Source organism: Corvus hawaiiensis, chromosome 3, assembly GCF_020740725.1.
Source record: "Corvus hawaiiensis isolate bCorHaw1 chromosome 3, bCorHaw1.pri.cur, whole genome shotgun sequence".
NCBI classification, from domain to species: domain Eukaryota; kingdom Metazoa; phylum Chordata; class Aves; order Passeriformes; family Corvidae; genus Corvus; species Corvus hawaiiensis.
The window spans coordinates 75,467,852-75,491,401 of NC_063215.1; the positions used below are offsets into that span (position 1 = coordinate 75,467,852).

The 23,550-nt window shown below is 39.5% G+C and overlaps 2 protein-coding genes across 4 annotated transcripts in view; one reads left to right on the plus strand and one right to left on the minus strand.

Annotated features, from left to right (window-relative positions):
• Positions 1-14,009, minus strand: part of TTC13 (tetratricopeptide repeat domain 13) — a 53,651-nt gene extending 39,642 nt beyond the window's left edge. Inside the window, exon 1 of one of the 3 annotated variants that reach the window (XM_048296529.1) lies at positions 13,490-14,009. Coding sequence is in view for 2 of the 3 variants with exons in the window: in XM_048296527.1 (XP_048152484.1) it covers positions 1,032-1,230 (199 nt within the window). In the remaining variant the exon portion in view is untranslated. Of the gene's footprint in view, positions 1-1,031; positions 1,231-13,489 lie in introns of those variants that run through there. The other 2 variants (XM_048296527.1, XM_048296528.1) reach the window with 2 other exon arrangements.
• ARV1 (ARV1 homolog, fatty acid homeostasis modulator) lies at positions 1,229-16,720 on the plus strand. The gene is given in 7 exon segments (XM_048296531.1): positions 1,229-1,281; positions 1,283-1,445; positions 1,447-1,569; positions 10,861-10,980; positions 12,645-12,798; positions 14,008-14,232; positions 14,690-16,720. Coding segments are annotated over 7 exon segments (945 nt in total). The 3' UTR covers positions 14,797-16,720.
• Positions 16,721-23,550: the final 6,830 nt, after the last annotated feature.

Sequence of the window (23,550 nt, forward strand, 5' to 3'; positions counted from 1 at the left end):
ATCCAGATACAAAAGATACTCAAGCATATAAAAATAGTTTTAATTATGCGTATATTACAAGACATCAATTAACATGAAAAATAGCAGAAGATCTGCTACACAAACTTGGCACTCATAAAGAGAAGCATCCAGTTCACCAGCAAAATACATATAACTGTAGCTGAAATTAAATCAAGCCACATCCCACTCATTGAAACACAGAACTGACAGGGTTGGAAGAGACCTATGGAGATCATCCAGTCCAACCCTCCTGCAGGGGCACCTCGAGCAGGTGACACAGGAACACGTCCAGGTGGGTTTTAAATGTCTCCAGCTGGAAAAATCCACAAGTTCCCTAGGCGGCCTGTTCAAGTGCTCTAGCACCCTCAACATAAAGAAGCTCTTCCTCAAGTTGAAGTGGAACTTCTTGTGTTTTAGTTTATGGCCACTGCTCCTCATCCTGTCTCTGGGCATCACCAAAAAGTCTGGCACCATCCTCTTGACACCCACCTTTGAGATATTTATACACCTTAACGAGATTCCCTCTCAGTCTCCTTTTCTTTAGACTAAACAGCTCCAGCTCCCACAGTCTCTCTTCGTGAGAGATGCTCCACACCCCTGGACTCTGTCCAGCAGCTCCTTATCTTGTACTGAGAAACTCAGTAATACGAGCGCGGGGTGCTGGCATATCCCCATACTACTGAATGCAGCAATTAAAAAGCAGGCAGAATCCAGCTACTGGGCTCGGGAGGTGAGTGAGGTAGCAGGGATCCTCCCTGTGATACCTAAGGCTTGCCCGTCCCAGGGGTGAGCGGTTTTCCTCGGCTCGCTGCCACAGCCTCTGTGGCTCCGCGCCACACAACGGCATGGCGCGGCTCGTCGGTGCAGCTCACACGCGAGATGCCTCGCTGTGAGTCAGCTGAGCGGCAGCGGCGTGCACAGCCGAGGGGCCACCGGCACCCCGCACCGCCCCGGGCCGCCCACCGGTCCAGTGGCCTCGTCACCGCCTCCCCGGGGCTCCGGCGGTCACCGCGGCGACGCCCCCGACTCACCGCACTCGGCCGAGTACTGCTCCGCCCACTCCCCCGCCGGGCCGTGGCGCTGCCTGTGCCGCTCTTGCTGGAGCAGGGACAGCGCCGGGTAGCGCTCGGTAAGGGCGAGAGCGACCCGGGCCAGCACGGCCAGCACGGCCAGCAGCACCCACGGCCCCCGCGCCAACCCGCCGGCAGGTGCCATCTTCCCAGCGCGCATGCGCGCCGCTTCGGCCGGGAACACGGGTTGCCCCCGCCGCCCCTCCCACGGGGGCCGCCGCCGCACTGCCCCCTGGGACATGGAGTTCCCCACTGGCGCAGCCCGGCGGACGGCGGCAACAGGAAAACCACAACTCCCGGGATGCAGCGCGGCGCGGTCCGGCTTGGCTGCGCTCCCGAACGCGGAAACGAGGAGGCGGCTTGGAAGCGCTGACAGGGTCGGGGCGTGCTCCCGCGCGCTATGGCGGCGCTGGGCGCCTACCGCTGCATCGAGTGCAACGGGGAGGCGACGGAGTTGTACCGGGACTACCGGCGCGGGGTGCTCCGTATCTCCATCTGCGTGAGTTGGGGCGGAGGGCAGTGGGTGGGGGAGGCGAGGAATGCACGTGGGAAGCTTTGACGTCAGCAGGCGGCAGTGGCGGCGCGCGGCACGTGGTGGTGGGCCCGGTGGCACGCGGGCGCCTGAGCCCGTTGGAGCGCCCCCTGCTGCCGGACTCGGGCCGTGCCCGCGCGTCGTGTCCGCTTTCCCTGAATCCAGGTGTCTTAGGAGCAAAGGCTGAGGGACCGGGTCCTGTTCAGCCTCGAGAAGAGATGACTGAGAGGGGACCTCGTCAATGTGTATAAATATATAAAGAGAGGGTGTCATGAGGATGGAGCCAGGCTCTTCTTGGTGCTGCCAAGCAATAAGACAAGAGGCAATGGGCAAAAACTGATTCATGGGAAGTTCCATCTGGATATGAGGAAGAACTGCTTCACTGTGCAGGTGACCGAGCATTGGAACAGATTGTCTGGAGAGGTTGTGGAGTCTCCCTCACTGGAGATGTTCAAGAACCATCTCTGTACAATCCTGTGCCAGGTGCTCTAGGATGACCCTGCTTGAGCAGGGAGGTTGGATCAGATGACCCCTTATGGTCCTCTTCAACCTGACCCATCCTGTGATTCTGTAGGTTTTCCATCTGCTCTGCTTCCCAGTGTCATTTTCTCCCATTCCGTGAGTGCACCTGTGTGGTAGAGCTGTCCCGACTGGCCTGTGTCCTTCTGTACAGGACACTGCAGCGTGTCTGCTGCTGTGTGTGCTTGGCCTGGCTCTTGCTGAAGGGCAGATCTGAGCATGGCTCCATGGTTGAACACAGCTCCCATGCCATTGGACCAGAATGTCAGGGTCTGAGTGATGATCATTCAAAGGGCCGTGGGGGTCCTGGTCGATGGCAAGTTGAACATGAGCCAGCAGTGCCCCGGCAGCCAGGAGGGCCAACCCTGTCCTGGGGGGCATCAGGCTCAGCATCACCAGCTGGGCAAGGGAGGGGATTGTCCTGCTCTGCTCTGCACTGGGGCGGCCTCACCTGCAGTCCTGTGTGCAGTTTTGGGCAAAACAATATAAGAAAGATGTAAAGCTATTGGAGAGCATCTAAAGGAAGACTACAAAGTTGTTGAAGGATGTAGAAGGGAAACCGTATGAGGAGTAGCTGAGGTCAGTTGTGTTCAAGCCTGGAGAAGAGGAGGCTGAGGGGAGACCTCATTGAAATCTGCAACTTCCTCATTGCTTATTAATCTGGTGATGGTAAGCAGATCTAAGGGAACCTGGGAGCCAGTAGATGGCACTCGTTCCCCTTAGTGTTTAACCATTTCCGGACCAAAGATCCTGGTAGAATCAAAGACTTAAGTCCCAGTTGCTGTTTTCATTACAAATGCCAAACTCATGTAAAAAGAGTAGACAACTGAGTGAAAGAAAGAGCAAAGAATCACACATTCCTAGCAACTTGGAATTCTGTCCACCTTTCTCCATGCAGTCCCAGATCTGTACCATTTTTCACTTACTCGTACCAGTCTGTTTCCTCTGCTATGTTGTGGGTTGTCATGGTTCAGTTTCAGTTCTAGCTGCTCTTATGTGGTGCATGTCATATCATCTCAAAGCTTTCCCTCAATTTCTGGCCACCCAGGAGGTGCTGAGAGCAGGAGAGCTCAGGGTATATAAAGTGGAGATGAGAATGTTAAAAGATTGCCAAGATCAAAAGATTCTTTCAGTTGAACTGATGTGACTTCAGTTTTATCTGCGTATGGCAGGAGAGCCCTACTGTTGTCTCCAGCTGCCTCGTGGTTTCTAATAGAGCAATGCTTGGTTTACTTTTTCCATTTAATCTGCAAGAATAGTTTTGTCACTGTACCAACTCTCTGCAGGCATTCTATTCCATGCAGGCAAGGCTGTGCTCTGACCAGAGACCTGGAAAGTTGTTCATCATCATGCTGCTGACAACAAAAAATAGTCAAGTACCAAATGTCATTTGATACCCTTCACAGACTTTCATGAGTAGTGATATGTACTGAGACATGACTATAATAAGTGTGTCAATGTTATGAATCTTCTTGATGATAAAACCTGAAAATAATGATAGCTTAGAAGTCTTCACTTAAAAATACATGAAGATCCCACTTATCAGTGTGAAACATCATTTATATCAGTTATGTATAAAACTTAGTGTAGACCTCTAAAAACTTAAGAAAAGCTGAAGGTATTCAAGAAAAATTGAAGGTCTGAAGTGACATTAGAAGGTGTGATCACTCAGCCTGAGAACATTTTTCATCTGTCTTTGTGGAGTGAGAGCACTGAGTACTGCTACTCCGCTGTAGCATTAAGAGAGAAGTGAAAAATTCATAGAAAGATTGTATATTGGTACTCAAAATGAGGCCAGTGGGCATCATCTAGATAATTTTTTTTTGTTGAAAAGTGTTTGTTTCATTCCCATTTTCAAGTAGTACCTGGAAATACTGACACTTTAAGGAAAAAAAACCAGACAACAACCCAACATTTGTTCCATATGGTAAGTAAAATAGAGGGTCCCAGAAAACTGGGAACAAGCAGAACATTGTCAAGATCATCACTGTTTCCTACTGACCTAGAGACTTTCCCCAATACTATTTTAAAGTTATCCTTGATACATTAATAAACCTGCATCTAAAAGGTCTTTGCCATTCTCAGGACAACCCTGTCATTGAACACTTTTTGGAAGATTATCTCAAGGTTGAAGAAGCTAAGTTCTCCCAACAGCAATTTCTGTCTAGCCCTACATTTATTTTAGGATGTGTTTAACCTGATCTGGGTGTGATTTTGAGGTGAAAGATTTAAATTTGAATGCCTAAGCAACATACCACAATTTTGTATTCTGTTAGTAATTTGTTGAAGGGAAGAATGAATTTTTTCCAGAGGCAAATACTAAAAGTTTCCATTAAGGAACATGTGCTTCCAGCCCACAATATTAGAGTACAATTTTGGAAATTCAGCCTAGTTCTGCTTTCGTTTAGTTCCCGCAGCACTTTTTATTGCTCTTAATATAATTAAAAGTTTCTTTGAAGTCCATATTGTAATTTTCATGTGGGCAAGCATTGAAGACCTCACAAGTGTTATTATCCACCCTGGGAATAAATTTGCAATGCATGCTGAAGAAACTAAAGAAACTTTCCTCTATAAAACATGAAAGTCCACACAGTACAATGACACTTGGGTTGGAAAGGTGATATATTTCTTTAATAACTCTGCAATGTGGCTAACTGCTACAAATTCCTCAAGTTCTGTAACTTCTTTTACAATCTGTATTGTTTAATTAAGACCATTTTCAGCTGAAGCCTAGCCCAGACCTCTGGCATTGCACATTCCTTCTTGCTCGAGATTTCCATTTAGTGGATGAACCATTTTCTTGTCCTGCATATGCTTTGCTGTGGAAGTACCAGTACAAGGGACAGATGGACCTCTTCAATATGCTTTTTGTTCAGTGTGGTAACTGGGGAGCAACAGGGGAGGGTGTGGGGATGTGTGGGCATGTTAGGATTGCCTCCAGTGGAGGTGATGTTTGGTGGTCACTTTGCTTCTCATGGGTCTGGGTTTAGTCCTAATCTGTGAACGTACTGATGTGTTCCCTATTCTGAGTGAGAAGTGATGGTGAAAGTAAGCCTAGGTTGCTCTTTCTAGAGAAAATTTTTGTTAATTATTTTGAGATCCTTACAATTTAATTGATCTGTAAATAACACAGAAAATCTTCACTGAATATGTTCCAAACCAACCTTAAAGAACAGTAAGAAAAAATACTGTTCCAATAACACTGCTACTACAGTAATAATTCTGGGGTGGGGGGTGGGAACACATTTGGCTAACCTGGAATAAATTCTGTGAAGTGCAATGAGTATAGAAAGAAGTTAGCAAACTTCACTTATGCAAAAATAGAAGGAGACGCATGCAAACATTTTAAAAATCTGGTTTGCAATTTCATATATGTTGTTGTGTTTAAAAATAAAATGTTAAGAATGTTCCAGACCATAACAAAGGAAAAGAAATTACTCATTGCAATATTTAGAGCTCAGTCAAGATCCCCCTTGTGTTTTATAATAAGAAAGCCAAATTGCATGAGCAGTGCACACTTCATTTAGCTTTTCTGCAATTAAAAAATAATTGAAAAGCTCTTTTATTGCAGCAAGGCAGAGAGACCAAATGCTTTGAATGCAAAGCATTTATGTGGTATGGTAAGAATCTGTCAAGAGTACAACGATCATCCTGGAAAATAACATGCTAATTTTACAGAACTCTATTTACAGATCAGCTCACAACTGGAAAATACATTATACAGGAAAAAATTATAAAACAGTATTTTCAATTTATTTTCTGAAATGGAATGCATCTGAAACTGGGGTGTTTTGTTTTTCAGTCTATTATGACACTTGGCTGCATCTCTAATAAAGAATCCATTCCTGAAAGCAGCACGGCTAATGTGTTTTATTATTTAAGGGTGCAATTGGGATTAAGGGCACTCTCACAAGAGTGTTAAGCACTCTCACAAGAGTGTTAATTTGCCTTATGAACCTATGTAAATTGACCCATGCTCATGTGAAATCTATGTAAATGTTGTTACAATTTGCTGTATTTGTAGTCCAGCAAAATATTGTAGTTTAATTTTGCCAAACTCCAAACCCTGGGGAAAGGAATACTATAATAATGAGACTGTTTCATTGATATTTCTAATTCCCAGAGATTTGCAAATGTATTCCTGATGTGGTTTGCATGGTATTTTTAGATCAGGATGAAGCTTTATTGTTCAGTGTGTACTTTTACTTTCTGTCATGTCCTATGCCTTCCTCTTCAAGAATTCTTTTACTTTCCACAAACCCCATCCCGAAATATTTTTATTTAAAAATAAGTAATGTTTTAATATCGGAGAGATGACTCCAAAAAAGTCATGTTCATATACTTTAGGAACTTTATCCTTCAGAGACAGAAGGTGTTTTCTCAAATGTTTGTACACTGTATTGTATTGGGCACACATTTGTGAACACTGTTTGCGAGTTGAGTATTTTTGATGAACAAAGTAAGAGTTATGTCTTTTGAGTAGTGTTTTATAAAAGGCTGATGAACATGCAGTTTGAATTAACATATCAGTATTTTTTTTTTTAGTCATATTTAATACAACTGAGATGTTAAAATGTATGTTACTTTCCTTAAATATTTTGGATTGCTTTGATAAAAAAGAGTCTGATACACTACACTATGAAGAAGATGGTTGCACTAGCTTTTGAAGATTTCTTTTTTCTTTAATCTGCCCTTGCTAATTGGTTTAATTTTTTTTTAAGATAACTAAGCAAACTTCTAAGTTATGAAAATGGAAGATTTGTTTTTTAAAATGACAAGCATAGTCAAATCTTCCTAAATATTTGATTAGTCAAACAGTTCTTAAAGTAAGATCTATTTAAATTTTCTAGAATATTGATATACTTTTAACATCCTTTTTTAGGAGAGATCTGTTGGACTTTCGTATGTCAGTATCAAAAATCCGTAATTTTCCTTAAATTTACCAGATCAGAAGAAGATGTGTAAATAGAATTTATGGTGTGAAGCTTGACTTTTTTCTTCTGCAACATAATCTTAAAGTATCTTTTAATCAAACTAGTGTCTATTTTTTCAAGAAAAAATACCAGTTACTTGTTTCTGATATCAATTACATATTTAAGGCAGAAGTTGAAAAATGGCTAAAAGCAGAGAGAAATCCAGTTCTTTTTATCTCTTTAGAACTGGTTGTGATAACTGAGGCACATCTTCAAGAAAGTCCAAAGAAGATGAAAAAGCTCAGGTTTCTTGAAGATGTGCCTTCTTCACTCATGCTACCGAGGCCACTGACTACAGCTGTGCAGAACAGCAGTGGGGAACGAAACATGAGCACCAGTACTGTAGTTCATGCTAAACTACCTGACTAAAAATTAAGTGTGCAAGCAGTTCTCCATAGCTGAGCTGCTCATACCAATCTTCTCTGAAAGTCTTAGTGATTATCAGTGTCCACGAACTTACATACTTTTAACTAGCTGAAACTATCTACTGAAACAGATGTGTGCTTAAACTGCATCAGTCCTTGCTTGCAGTGATTTTGCTGAAGTCAGGCTTCAGTCACAGGTTTCCTTCCTAGGCATTTAAGGTTGGTGTCAGATGTTTTAGTTGTATAGCTGGAAAAAATAATGAAAAAGCCAGGTATGGAAAAAATTCTTCCTAGAGGGCATATTAATTCTGTAGTATACTAATAGTATAGCAACCATCATCCAGTTAGTCTATAGCAGTGCACACGTGAGCCTTTTGCAGGAAGAGTGGTTTGTAGGTCTCACAAATCCCTGGATGAACTCATGCTGGGTAGGTCACTGGCTGGATAAGCACTGAGGACTTTTCCTTCTTGCAACAGAGACTCAGATAGAAAAAAAGGTATATTAGAAATATAAGATATATGAAGAATAGGGCTCTCATCTAGCTCTAGAAGACAGAAATACTAAATTTAACATCATTTTCACAGCTGCAGAAGATTTGGTATAAGGCTGCCAGAAGCTCTGGTGTAGAAGACACCACTATTTGTGTATTCATTTGTAGCAGTCTCCTTATATATCTGCAGTAAATTTCTGTATTGTTGGTTTTGTCTGGCTGGATGGTCTGATAAATTTTCATTGTCTAAAATTCATGTCAGCTGTCAGTGAAAATTTTTCAGTACCTCTTAACAGCAATTTTTTTGATCAGTGTTTGATTGGCATCTTCCAATTGAAAATACCATTCTTTACTCAGAAAGATTTTTGGTCCTGGTCAAAAAATGTTTTGTTGTAGGAGAATTTGAGAGCATGATAAAACTGGGGGTATGTAGGATATCCTTCATCTAACCTTTATGGCACCCATTGTGTTGAATAATCTTATTTTGTATGGACTTGGCCAGTGCTTGTGGAAATAAACCTATTAAAAAAAAAAATTACACTTGTCCAGTGCTACATCAACCCAGAGATTTGACATATGCAAATTACCACCTATAGGAATATCTGTTCATGATTTCCCAGTAGAAAGAAATGAAGCAAAACACTGCTTCTAATTAAAGTAGCAATTTCTTTTTCACTCTCTTAAATCCTGTAAGTGTAGTCTTGTGTTAATGTCCTTTCTTCCATCTCACTCACTTTAATTTTAGACCTATCAAACCCTTGTTTAATTCAGTGAGTTTTTTAATTCATTACCTCTAACTTGTGTACTGTCATACACAGTGTTTTCTTATCCACATGAGTTGAGTTTTTCCTTGAGCTGGACCAAGAAACAATGATTAGAGGTTGCAGCATTCCCTAGACACTCTCTTCAGTTTATGCATTTGTTTGAATGTTTTTCTTGACATTGATGTTGGACTCTTGAGTCAATTTGCTGGTGAAATTTTGCATTGTCAGATTCTACAAAAATAATTCTGTTAAATAGCAAGGAAATGTTAACTTTGGACACTGTCCTAGTTTTGGCTGGTTTAATTTTATGCCTAGTAGCTGGTACAGTGCTGTGTTTTGGATTCAATATGGGAATAATATTGATAACACTGATGTTTTAGTTGTTGATATTAAGGCTTATCCCAAGTCAAGGACTTTTCAGTTTCCCATGCTCTGCCAGCCAGCAGGTGCACAAGAAGCTGGGAGGAAGCACAGCCAGGACAGCTGACCCAAACTGGCCAAAGGGATACTCCATACCCCATAGAGTGTCATGCCCAGTAAATAAACTGGGGGGAGTTGGCCAGGAGGGGATGATCACTGCTCAGGGATGGGATGGACATAGGGTAGTGGGTGGTGAGAAACTGAGCAGTTGTTTCTCTTGGGCTTTATCTCTCTTTCTCTTACTATCTTCCATTTCATTACTATTATTATTATATTTTACTTTATTTCAATTATTAAACTGTTCTTTTCACAACCCATGGGCTTTACCTTTTTCTGAGTCTCCTCATCCCATTGCAGGGCGAGTGAGCAGTGGTGTGGTACTTAGTTGGTTTTTGTATGACAGACACAATGAATCTCTATAAAACTGAAAAACCTTTATGTTCTTTTCTGGGAGTTGTCTGTAGGTGTGTGTTGTCTGATGCTGAATTTTTGACTGTTCCAGCATTTCAGAAAGTGGTGTGCCAACATTTCTCTTCTGGTAGTGCACCACCATGCACTCACTAAAATGGAAATAGAGATAATTTCTATGACTGTTGTGTTCTCAGCATGGCAGCTAATGTGAATGCCCAGGGGACCAAGATTAGCTATGGACAGCTTGGAAGAAACAAGTAGCCAGACGGGAGGATTAGCAGCAGGAGAAAGCTGACCTGCAGAAGAGCACCCTTCTGCAAGTGCACTTGTTTGAGCTGAAGCATTGGCTGCTGCTCCTCTGCTGCTCCTCAGTTCTCTGCTAGAAGTTATTTCCCCCTCAGGTCTGCTAGATGAGTCTTTTGTAAGATTGTTATTTAACCCTCCTGCTTACAGTATAACAGCCTTTTATTAGCTCTAACCCAAATCAAGGAGTGATCAGCCATGCAGGTAAGTCAATAAAGCTGGAGGGGATTGATGACAAGCAGTTGCAAGTGGTGTGGGTGAAATAACCTCTCTAGCAGACACAGCAGGAACCAGCAGCTGTGTTGGAGAAGTGATGGTCTAGTGTCCTACCACTGTTCAGTGGCAACTGACTCTTTCGCTGTAGATCTGTGTGGAAACTACATTATCAGTATTCTGAATATAGTTTGCTCAGTGATGGAAAACTGGTTGAAACATTCAGAAAATTTAACAGTATGGAAGAACAATGCAACAGCACAAAACATTTACTTTCGCCTTGAAAGAAAGAAAAAGGTAGGATAGGAGGATAAAGCATCTCTGAAAAGAGGGAAGTGATAGAAGAAACTAATTTTGTTTCTAAAAAATACCTAAAATAACACAAATAAAATACCCAGTAGATGAGCCATGATCAGTTAACCTTTAGCATGATACTGGTGCATTTCTTGAGTCTTGGGAAAGTAGTTTGGTTTTTTGCATCTGTGGAGCATAGAATGATAAAGAAGTCCATTCCTGCACAGTTCATTATTGATCTTAATCCAAAGCCTGTAAAAATCAATAATAAATCTTTCTATTTTATAAGGGAAGCATGTGTGTCAACTGTAGTGCCAAGGGAAGAAAAGCAGTTTTTCTGCATGGATATAAACTGTATTGAAAATGAAGATGACATTAGAGAAAGACTCATAATAATTGAATTGCTAGTTTGTATTTATCCAGTTGTACTAAGATTAGAGGAAAATTTCATAAACTCTTCCTTTCTACTTTTTTCCCCTAATTCTTATTATTTTGTGACTTTCAGAAATCCTGCCAGAAACCTGTGGATAAATACATTGAGTATGATCCTGTTATCATCTTGATTAATGCTGTTTTATGTAAAGCACAAGCATACAGGCACATTCTTTTCAATACAAAGATAAATGTAAGTTGCTATGTCCCTACCTTGTGACTTTTTTTTGTTAAAAATATATTGGTTGTAATAGTTGTAAAACTTTAGAGACTCGTTCATCTCCCGCCCTTCCACAGATTTCAGCAAGCTGAACCAGTTGTATCATGAATAGAACACCTGGAATCTCAAACTCCCTGTTACTAAGACAGCTTCTGTCTTCACAGAAGTGATGCCACAGTACCAGCAAGTACACAGTCCTCTTACATGTTAAAGAGAAGGAACTGCAAAGAACTGTTCATGCAGTTTTCTACACTCTCTAATCTGCCTATCATGTTAATTGATGTTAAAATGATGATGTGCTAAATTACACTGTAAGAGAAAGATCTAATTGCAAATTAATTTCCAAATTAAATTTCTGTTGGAAACAATTTTTTTTTTAAATGAGCAATAGGAGTATAAAATACCAAATTAACAATACTATGCCAGTTAAACCTACTGTACTAATTTCTCACAAGTTTCTTCCTGTGTAATTAACCATGCCCTCAAAGCCAGAACAAAAGGTGGTGGCTTTCACTTGAAGTGTTGTTGATGCAGAATTACATAGTTGGGCTGGCCAGGCTGGAGTGTGGAGGTAGGACTTTTTAGTATTGCATATTTTTACTGTAAGGACTGATTTCCTAGGAGAGGGAAGCTAATCTAGAGCAAAATCTCTAAGCATGAGTGAGTGTATGCTGTGTTCATGTTGGTATGTCTTAGCCAGTCCAGTTTAAGCAGTGTAGATAAATACACTTGCCTCATCTTTCAAGCATGAATCTAACTAAATATTTTTAATGAATTCGGTGCTTCTGGAGACTGGTAATGATGTTCTTCTGTGAGGATTCTGTCTGTGAAAACTTCATCTATTCAAATGAATTGAGTTGAATTTTTAACTGGCAAAGCCCTGTGCATGTATGTGCAGTTGGCATAATTTGCCTCTAATGGAAAAAGTAGAATCTGTACACAGAAATTGTTACAGCTTATTTAAATCTGTATAAAATAAGAAATCACCTCATATATGCACTGTCTTATAGACTGTTTAATGTGGAAACATGCTAACTATTGGCCCTCACAACATAATTTTTGCAGTCACTTCAGAGGATATTTTAAAGTTTTGTTTGGTTATATTGCTCCCTTTATTTTTGATGCCTCACCCTTATATGAACTAAGAAATATTTTGGTATAACTACACTATCAGTTTATTCTAATGGAGATTGTCCCAGGGAAAGAGAGAAACAAGGGTACTTAAACCAGTTTGCTGAATGGAGTAGTTAACCTTGAACTGAAATTTTAGATAGTATAATTCTACTAGCCATGGCACAATTTTGGTTTTTCATTCCTAGCTGAACAGCCTTCCCAATTTTAAAATAGTATGGATCAGGCCTTAGAAACCACAGTTCTATACCTTCTTCTGTACAGAACTATGCATGCAGTTTTGTACATGTTGTAAATTGACTATCATGTTAACAGATCTTAAAAGGATGATGTCCTAAACTAGTGGCTCAACAGAAGTAATTTTGCTTATATTCTAAAGAAAAATAATACACCTACAGACTTCTTGTGTAGAGGCATTGAAATGTATTTTAAATACTGATTTCATACTAATGCTTTAATTTATGCTGATTTAATACTAATACTTTTATTATTCTTTAATTTACCAGATTCATGGGAAGCTCTGTGTATTTTGTTTGCTCTGTGAAGCTTATCTCAGGTGGTTGCAACTACAGGATTCAAGCCAAAATACAGATCCTGATGACTTAATCAGATATGCCAAAGAATGGGATTTTTATAGAATGTTTGGCATAGCTTCTTTAGGTAAGATTGGTGATATGTATTATCTACTCTTTAAGCATTGAAGAACTTCAAGCCCATACTGCAAAAATTGATACAGAATGGATGTGATGTCCAACCCAGTATGGTTACACAATTACATACTCTCTGATTTGCCTGCATGTAATGCAAATGCCTATTTTGATCCTCATTACAGTTCAGACTGATATTATCAGCATTAGATATGAAGAGACTGAAAAGTGGCAATATTCAGAAATCTTCGCCTGAAATCTGTTGACATAGTTTGAAGGTCAATGTAGAGCTCAGCCTTATTCTACATTTTATGTTGACTTCAAGGTTTATTATTCATTAAGGTGATACAACCTTACTAAAGTAAACAATTGGGAAAAGATGTATCTGTTTTGTGTTGTATTTTTAAACAAATACACAAAAATACAGACCAGTGTCATCACCAATAAAGAGTAAGTAATACTGTGCTCTAAGACTACACTTGAAGGCAGGGGAGGGATTTTGTTCTATGCTGCTCAAAACATTTTTTCTCATACTTTTTCAGATGATTGTGTTTAAATCAAACTTGCATACTAAAACTAGTATTTTTCTTACACATTCAGAGCTTAATTTAAATCCTTTATTGTCTAATGTTGTTTTAAGTAGGTTTTTATAGCATGTCATTAAAAATATTGAACTGATTTTTCAGTAGTGACTCATCTCTTACCGTTATTGTGGGAGTTTCTTTGACATCTGTATTAATGCCAACATATCACAGGAGCGGTGTCAAAAGAATTCTGGTAGCTCAATGGTGTTTTCACCTTGGGGTTCTTTCTCATGCTGGATGAAAAGGGTTCATTGCTGGTGACCTTTTGCAAAGAAGACAAGTATTGATTTTGTTTTACAGCCTAACAGACAGTTCAAAAAATCCCTCTCCTGTTGCTAAAAAGTGAAGAGGTTCTTATGCTTAACTGCCTGTGCTGTATGGAGTCAGCAATCACAAGTATGGTAATCCTACAGATAGAATTCTGTGATAGAACTGTTCTGAATGTCATGATACTGAATTGGTTTAAGTAATATTTGGCTATTAAAATGAACACAGATGGAGGATGTTTGTATTTGCCTATGGCTTTTAAAAAGTGACTCTGTTGCATTTAGGACGTCATTTTACTGAAATTCATTCAGAAGTGGACTTGATTTTTGGCACTTCATTCTCTCTTTCCAACTCCTCTTACTTCCTTTTAGAACAAACTTCATTTTTCATTGGCATTTTTATTACCTTGTGGTGGATGACACCTGAGACGCTGAAAAGAAAGTCTGACTTCATTTTACTTCTCAAAGCACTGCTGTTGTCCACCTATGGAAAGCTTCTGCTAATTCCAGCTGTTATTTGGGAACACGACTACACGCCTTTGTGCCTCGCGTTTATAAAAGTGTTTGTCTTGATATCAAACTCTCAGGCAATTAGAGGTACATTTTTGTATATGTGTATATGTGATGTTACAGAAGTCATTATTGTTGTTATCTTTTTTAATCTGTATCAGGTACGTGACTGAAATAGCTCTAGCTTAAAACTGTTCTACTTAAACTTTAATAGAAAGTGATTGAAACAAAAAAAAAAATTAAAAAGAAGGAAAAAAGCACCTCTTATCTCACCATCATCTCTTTGTAGATATGGTATTATATCCACCATATCCATCTGTTACAATTTGAGACAACTCATCATAGATCATTGAAACATAAAATAGAATTCTTTTGAGTTTCTGAAAAATCAAAATTTCGTATTAATTTTATTCATGTCTTTGGAATACAGACTTTGAACGGATCTGTGTGACTTCTTATACACACAAATTAATATGAATTCTCACATGATTTCTATGATCTTCTTAAATGGTACGTGATAAATTTGTTCTGTTTTCTTTTGCAGTTACATTGAACTTGAACCGAATATTCCCTTGGTTTGCCATCCTCTTTGGATTAATTTTTGAAAATGGTGTGGTCTGCTTGTTCCAGAAAATGGGATGGGATGTTTGAAGTGTCCGCCCAGATATGAAGAAATACCAACAACATTATGATAATTTTCTAAGAATGATCTCTGCCAGCAGGGTCCAAAAACACTTTTCATAGGGATAAAGGTGACAGATAACAAAGAAACATTAGAAGTTTGGCTATTTACTGTGCTGAGCCATAAAACTTCAGCTTTATGTTGTTTATTTTCCCATTAAAAATATGAATGTCTCACTATCCTAACAGTTTTATAAATCTAGCTGCATAGCTGTGGCTGTAAGAAGAAAGGTACATAAAAACACCCAGCCCTGCTACCAGTCACTGCATTTTGGCAGAAAGAGGAGGATGAATCGTTCCCTGAAGAGGAAGAGAGTCAGTGGAAAAATGTAAAAGCCAAAATTTATATTTCCACAAAACCAGATTTTCAAAGAGAAAAGTGAACATTTGCAAATAGTTCATTAGAGAAAAGGCAAGTATTTCAGAGTAAAACTACAGTGGGAAAACCAAGCTGCATTCTCTGGAAAGTTTATGTAACAATCCAAAGTAATAAAATATCTAGTTCCAGAGTAATCTCTGCGAACGATAGGTTTAAACTGGCTTGAAATTTTGTGTGATCTCATAAATACTTGAAATTTTGTGTGATCTCATAAATGCTGCTTAGTTCTGAAAGCTGAAGAGAAAGGACTGATCCCAAACATGCAGGGTTGTTTGGGATACCGCTTCTTCTGCATTTAAGTCACATCCCCCACACCCAGTCCTCATCTGGCTGCACATTTAGTGGAAGCAAAAAGTGAAATATGAGGTCATTCAGCAATAGAGAGGTGCATTAAAAAAACAAACAAACCAAAATGTTTAGGCCTAAATTGGTGAAGAAACATCTATAGAAGTTCTGCACCTTCTTCCTCAGCAGGCAAAAGTAGAGCTAAATGGCCCACAAAGGAACTGACAGAATCAGTGTCCACAAGACAGTAGTAAGGACACAAACCCACTTTTGTGCAGACCAGTTTCTATTTGTTCCATCCAATATTTAACTCTACTGCTTGAGTTCTGGAAGGGTGTACTATCCATAGGGATTACTTCCATTCTTCATTTTCCTCAGATGCTGTCTCATGTCTGTGTTTTCCAGAATGAATCAAAAACGTTTTGCAACATCCTCAAGTTAATTCCCAACAGGTTTAGAGTAAGTCTAGATTATGACCACAGAAGACATTAAACATGTCTGATGCAACTGCCCGTGCTATGCAAGTTACTTGATCAGAAAAGCAAATGGTTGCTGATTCTTTTTTATTAAGTCAAAGGCTGATAGCACTTTTGTCATTTGTGTTACACTTTGCAACTTTCTGAGCATGTCAGAGAAAGCAAAAAACCCTAAACTGCAACATTTTTAAGTATGCAAGAATCTTGATTTGATTGGTAATAAATTAATTTCCCCAAGTTGAGTCTGTTTTGTCCATGACAGTAACTGGTGAGTGAACTCTCCCTATCCTTACCTCGACCTGTGAGCCTTTCCTTATATTTTCTCTCCAGTGCCCAGCTGGGGAGTGACAGAGCAGTTTTGGTGGGCATCTGACATCCAGACAGGGTCAATCCACCGCAACTCAGGATGTTTCTTCAGAAAAATGTGCATGATGTCTCATGCCAGTTTAGATGTAACAACTGTACTTCGGTTTATTCTTAGGTTAGATTTTTTTTTTTTTAATATTCATCATATGTGTCATGGTTATATATACCCCCCCACAATGGGCAGTTTTTGTTTGGTTTGTGTTAGATACTTGCTCTAGCACCGGTTTCAGTCTTAAGGCTGAGTGAAGCCCATTTAAGTGTAACTAATGCAGGTTATTATATGTAAACATGATCTCGTCGGCAGCAAATTTGTAAATACTATGTATATAAATTTTATTTGGGGACAGTTTTCTGAAATTAAACTTTATTTTGAATTTTAAAAAACCGATTTCAGGTATTTTCTGAGGTTTTTTTTCAGAACACCTAGAATGGACACAAACACATTCTGAAAGAAGCAGTGTTTACCTCTTGTGTCACATACACTGATAACCTGTCAGTTTTGCGTTCTGTAATGCTGCCAGGAGCCACCACTGCCCTTACACAACTTTGAAGCAAGAGAAGACAATTAAGAGCTACAGAGCTGTGGAACAAAAGCAGGTGTGGTACAGGTTCTCAGTCTTCCGAGGCATCATTAGTAATGCGGGGCATTCAGCATTGTTCGGTGTTAAAGCTACTCATACCAGAACTAACATGACAAATACACTACTATTTCATAAATCTACGGGGAGCTTAAGGACACCCTCTGGGTGGGGGCAGGTGTGTGCATTTTTTATGCTTTTGAAAAGGTGTTCATATGGTGCTTCAGAGAGAACCAAGACTATTTTAAGGTTCTGCCTGTTTAAAACCATCACATCTCTCTTCCTTTTACTCCTTTTTGTCTTTTGAACTCATCTTTTTTCCATAAACTTTTTGTAATGAAACAGCTACCTGTGCTGGAAGATGGATGGCAAATAGCTAGCCCTTTCTATATATCATCGTTGCTTCATTAACTTATAGGAAAAGACTTATTTGAGTTTAAAATACACCAGCCTGCAAGTGAACCTATAGAAACTCTTTGAGTTTTGCTTGGAATCAGAAGGGGTATCGTGGCCTATGGAGCAAATTCAGAATGCTGTTGCATAAAATGCACAGAAGAACCAGGGGTGTTATTGAGACTTGGATTGAGCAATGGTTTAGTGATTGCACAGTGGGAGCTGGGAACTTAAGCTGGGTCCACAGGTCATGTAACAAGTATTTAGAAATTAGTGTATGCAGAATTGGAGAATTACAGTAAAAGCTAAGGAGGGTTAAAAGAGAAGGTAGGAGTCTGGCAGACTTCTACAAAGTTAAGATGACAATAAAAACCAAGAAGATAGCATCTCAAGAAAAATATGTAAGAAAATATGCAGTATAGATGTTTATGAGTGTATCATTAAGCAAATAGAAAAACATCCTATTCCCAAGTTTACAAATGATGAACATGAAAGAAGAGTCATATTTAGTGTAGACATTTTTGTAATAGTCTAAGTGACAACATGACATATCAAAAGATGTTGTCCAAGCAGTAAAGTTTATGGGTTTCCCTAGAAAAGGTACCAGTAACCTCATTACTTCAATGGTTTGCACTACAGCCTTGCAAATACACTTTTACAAAGTAGAATTTCCAATTATGGAGCCTTAGAATTAGTCACTGAATAGGAAGAGCTGTGCAACAGCAGAGCTTCTCCCTTCATTCTGCATTAGTGTGTGCTGCATTAGGCTTCACTGGTGCAGGCAAGGGCTACTGTGCTTGTGACCTCCTGCACGTACAGACAAGGGAGCCCTTTCTTCCACACAAGTCCCATCTCAGAGGCATATAAGCTGCCATTTGTTACCCCAGTCTTCACCAAACTGAAAGTAAAGTAGGACATCTGCACTGGAAAACTATTAGCTGATTTCTCATAAAACAAGCAGGCCCTTGTTTCTCAGGGGCTTGCCTGCTTTTGCATTCCTTGAGCCCTCCCCAGCGGGGTGGTGTTAAGCACTGCAGTGCCATCTGGAGCTGATAAGGAAACCACTATTGATTTCAAAACTGGAAGGAACACACAGACACTCTTACACACATGTTCTTTGATTAATTTTTGTTTTTTAAAATCACAAATTCAAGGTTTTAAAAAATGAACATCTTCAGTTTGGAGAAATGTGAGAATGAAATTAGTGGTGAAAAATAGGTCACAAAATACTTGTTTTGGTGACTCGGTATCAAAGTCAATTCAAGATACAAACCATGGATGCTATAAAATACAAATTATTTCAGGACGACATCTCTTTAAAACCTAAGTAGTCCTACAAGCTGGGATTATTCTGAGTCTTGTTGAGCTCTTCAAAAATTCACGTGGCAAAAGAGAGAATGAATGCATTCCTCCACTGCTAAAAATCAACAAGATTTTTGTTGCTGAATTAATCTGAAACTCAGGTTTCTGCAGTTAAAATTTGCAGGAAGCTGTATATAACAAGATTCCCATTTTGTCTCCTGCCTCTTAGCTGTTCTGACCTTCTTATTCTTTCCAGTAATGCTTACTGTATTACTGAGGTAGCAAGAAAGAAGATATGAACATAAGGAGCTTCATAAAATCTTTTTCCTAAACATGATCTGCTGTCCTAAATTTGTAAAGCTTTTTTTGAGCTCTGTATAGACAAATGACAGGTCTGCAAAGCAACTAGGAAATACTGCTAATGATGTTTTAATTGCTATTCATTAGAATAATATATATTGTTTGGGTTTTTTCCCCTGGCTAAAAATGTGCTTTAAATTCCTTTACATAGAAGCGTGTGAACCTAAGAGTTTTTACATGTGCTGGCTGCTGCTGGAATAAATCCAGATGATCCCCTTGATTTCTTACAATCTCTAATTGTAATTCTGAGGACATTTTTAGGCAAAAGAACTGTTGTCCATAAGCTGCACAGAAGTGCATGCCATGACTCTCTGAGCACAGGACTGGGGACCTGAATTAAGACCTGAATCCTAATCCTGGCTCTAAGACCAACCAGTACTGTGACCTTGAGCAAGTCATATGTGTGGCTTCATAAAATGATTGTATCTCCACCATCATAGGATTTGGGGGAGGATTAATTTGTTCATGTCTGCTTAGAAAGATGAAAAGCATTAAGTCCTTTCAGCTGCAGGTTGTTAGGAGTCAGTCAACACTGAATGTCAGATATGAAACAGACGTGCCAGGAGCCAGAGAATGTGAATATTAAAGGTGACATGTTTAAAGTCTTTGTTGTACTAAGGGAAGCTTTAATTCTAACCCTCGCTGGCATGCGGTTCTGTAATGTACACATCTGAAGGCTTCTAGGGGTATATACAGCAAATCACTAATCCCTTATTATGATTTTGAAGTTATTGCAGCTGTTGTGTGCCAAAATAAATCTGAAATTAGTTGAAAAACTTGGAGCAAAGGGAACTGGCACATTAGCTGATCTTACTTTCAGCTGTCTAAAAGAAAAAATAAGGTACTTAATATTTAACACTTTGAGACTTTGAGGTAGAAAGCACTGGTACGTTTTGCAGAAAAATATTTCTTAAAAAAATATTACAAACCATTGGTAATTTTCAGTAAACAAATTCAATAACATTTCATAGATTTAAACAAGAAAACAAACCTCAACAACATAGAAGCACTTCTACTCACCTTGCACTCCTTCCTCAGAGCTGCTTATTCACTCTGTAAGCATCTGTGGGTGTTACCTTTATAGTGATTCCCTGCCAGGGAAGCTGCAGCCCATCTGATGCTGTCATACATGCATCACTCCTTAACTTTGATCCTTTCTTTGGTCTCTCACTCCACTTCCAGAATAAAGCTTTGGTTCTAACCTTCAAAGCCACATATGTATCATGTCTTGGCTACAGTAGAGATAGTCTCTCTCAGTAGGACTACAGCGTTCTTTTGATCACTGAAAATCAAAAGCCAAAAGTGTAATAATAACTAGGAAGAAAACATTTCCCATTGAGAACATCCACTGGATAATAACATGCCACATACCAGCACCAGAAAAAATGGCTTGGATTTTGCAGGATAGGGACTAAAAGTGAATGTATCACATTGAGCATACGCCTTATAAATTCGTCCAAAGCAGGAATCTGTTTCCCTCTAAGGACATTTCTCCTACTTAGTAGTGTGAAAATGGCAGATGGATTGCACAGCAAGGAAAGCACAGTCCATCTCTTACTCATTTTGTCCTGGGAGAGAGCAAAGTAGAAATAAAACACTGATGATTAATGAAGAATTTTTTCAGGAATGGTGGACCTTATTTGAACCCTTTTCTTTAGAGATGAAATTAACTTTGCTGTAGATGAACACAATAGCAGGTACTCATTTCCTTACACAACCACATGACAAGACTTAGTTTATACTAAAATTCTCATCTTTTCAAATGTATTTTGCACTTCTTTAAGTGGATTTCTCCCAAAAATAGTTTCCTGCTCAACTGAATTGTGCAATTTATGTAAATGATGTGTGTGTGTGTGTGTGTGTGTGTGTGTGTAGATGGAAGGAAAGGGAAGGTCAATCCTGTTCTTACAGCCTGTGCATTTCTGCCTTATCTATGTATAACGTTGTGCAGCTTCTGTCTGTTTAAAGGTCCCACACTGAAAGAAAAGGCCACCAGTGAGAAAGGCACCTTCTTCCCACAGTAGTTTGATTATTCTGCAACAGAACAGATTGTATCAGTTTAAAAAAAAAAAGTCATGTCCCTGATAAAAGAGCATCAGAAGCATGTAGAGATCACGTCTCCCTTCCCTCATTGTTACTCAGCTACTTTCATGTAACAAAATGCCAGCATGGTGATTCTAATCTAATTCAGCTGCACAAGCACTTTGACTGAAAGTTCAGAGAGGTGTTTTTAATCCTCCCAACACGTCCCAATAGAGGATGGCAAAACAGGAAGCCCTCGTGCACAGATCCTTCCCCACTACAATGGCAGGGTGGAAGGTGCCATCTGTCATTTCATGCCATTATATTGGAAGGTGCTGTCTTCTCTAAACTCCTTGCAGCAGCTGCTCCTGAAGGCTCAGCTCTTTGTCCTGAGCAAGCAGCTGCCTCTGCCACCCCCTTGGGAACAGTTTTGTTTTCACAGAATCAGTCAGAGGTCATCAGGTCCTTCCGCCAGCCACTTGGATGGACAGGCATTCCTGACAGATGTTCTCCCTGGCAGGCAGATATTCTGGCTCTCAGAAACCAAACCTAAGCTGCCTTTCCTGAATTAAGAGACCTATCAGCTCCTACTGCATGTAGTGACAGTTTGATGCCTGGTTGTTTTTCAACTACGACCATTTATTGAAGCAATATGATTTTGTGAAAATACACGATTTTACTTGAGGAATCCATGGTGAAGATGGTGACTTGGTCTTTTAGAAAGTTTCTGTCCTCCACTTTTATTCTCCTGGTTGTATGCTTCCTATTCCCTCCTACCCCCTGCTTAGCCTTGCTAAGCCAGCGACACAGAAATCCATCAGACGAATTCCTTGGCTGCAGGACCACAAAGCATTAAATATTTCATTTTAAATGAACAAGGCAGCCTGCACATCTCAGATCTACTACAGACTTTTTGTAAGGACATAGGCACTGGGTAACACACCATTAAGCTGAAACAAAAATACAATCAGTGCCTACAAATGAAAGTATTTAACTCAGAGAATGAGAGAATGGACATGATGCATTGATATCTCTGTTTCTGGAGAATAAATGCATCCATACAAACTCCCTCCTAATTTGCAAAATAAATTGTAGTGTAAATTTTCATTAGGAGGCACACTTTAGCAGATGCTTATACAAATAAACATCTGTGATAATAACGAGGTATGCTTGGCTTCTCTAACACTGAATGATGTATTCTGCCCATACACACCTGCATTGAAAGCACAGAAAAGAGTATTATTCTCTATGAGAAGAAGGGACATTGAAAGCCTAGAACAGTCCTACATTTGAAACAGAAAGGACTTTTTGAATGACTGGCTAGTGATAAGTGAAAAAAAGTCCTATTGTGTAAACACACAAAGCACTGGAGACAAGACAAACCTATTTACATATGAGAACTCAGAACTCAAGCAAATCCTGTAAGAAAGGACATGAGACAGGATAAAAGAAATGCATAAAACAGAATTCCTTCTTCCCCACAGAGATTACTGCAAATTTCTACTTCTCTCATTTATCCATAAGGGTTAATACTGTATACAAGCAACTGTGCAATGACAGTCTCCAAAATACACTAGAACTCTGTTCATAAATGTCTTTCCTCTTCTAAAAATGCACTCAAATTACACATTGAATAAGTGCTATATATTCCATTCTCTCTGCAGCTTATATGTATGATGCAAGGTATTTAAGGAAAGGCTTCTCCAACTTGAGCATCATGATGAAGTATCAGTCAGAAAGAGCAAGGGTATTTTGCAGATGCAAGTCAAGATCATGTATGATTTGTACAATACTAACAGAAGAAACAGGAATAGCAAGACCCTTGGAAAGAATATAGACATGCTGTGTTCGTACAGGACAAAAACCAAATGGTAACAGAGCTTTGATACTCTAATGCTATGAGAAATTAATTTTCTCTCTTTTGATATACTATTTTTTTTCAGCTGATTCTGATAAAATGTCCTTCCCCTACACCAAACTATTTTAATATTTCAGTCGTTTACCTTTTGTGCAATGTAGCATATAAAAAGTAATTTTATTCCACAATCAAACAGCCTTTGATGTTGCTTAGGAATAATGAAACAGGTTAAAATGTGGTTCCATTTAAGATTGTACTTCACCTGTTCAAAACTTCGCTTGTTAGCGCACCTCTGCATGCAATGTTTGAATTTTCCTATGTCCATGAGGGCTTTCAGTACAAATAATTAGTGCTTTGTTAAAATCAAGATTCAGGTAACCAAATAATGTAAAGGGTTAAGAGAAAAAAACCCAACAAAATGTACTGTCCCTGTCATCCAGGTGCTTTTGTAACTGAAGTAACGACCTTATTACACTGCCTCCTTGTAAATGATTTAAAACGTTCTGCTGTTTGACGAGTCAGAAGAGTTTAAGCAAGAGCTGGTAGGGCTAAGACAGGCAACTTTATTGTTTGTGACAGCGCCTGGTATCTTGAGCCAAAAGGAGCTCACAAGCCCTTACTCATGTGTCTAGCCAGGTAATCACAAGGACGTTTCTGACCTGTGGAAGAAATGCTTGTGATTTCTGAAAGTGAGTAGTTAGCACT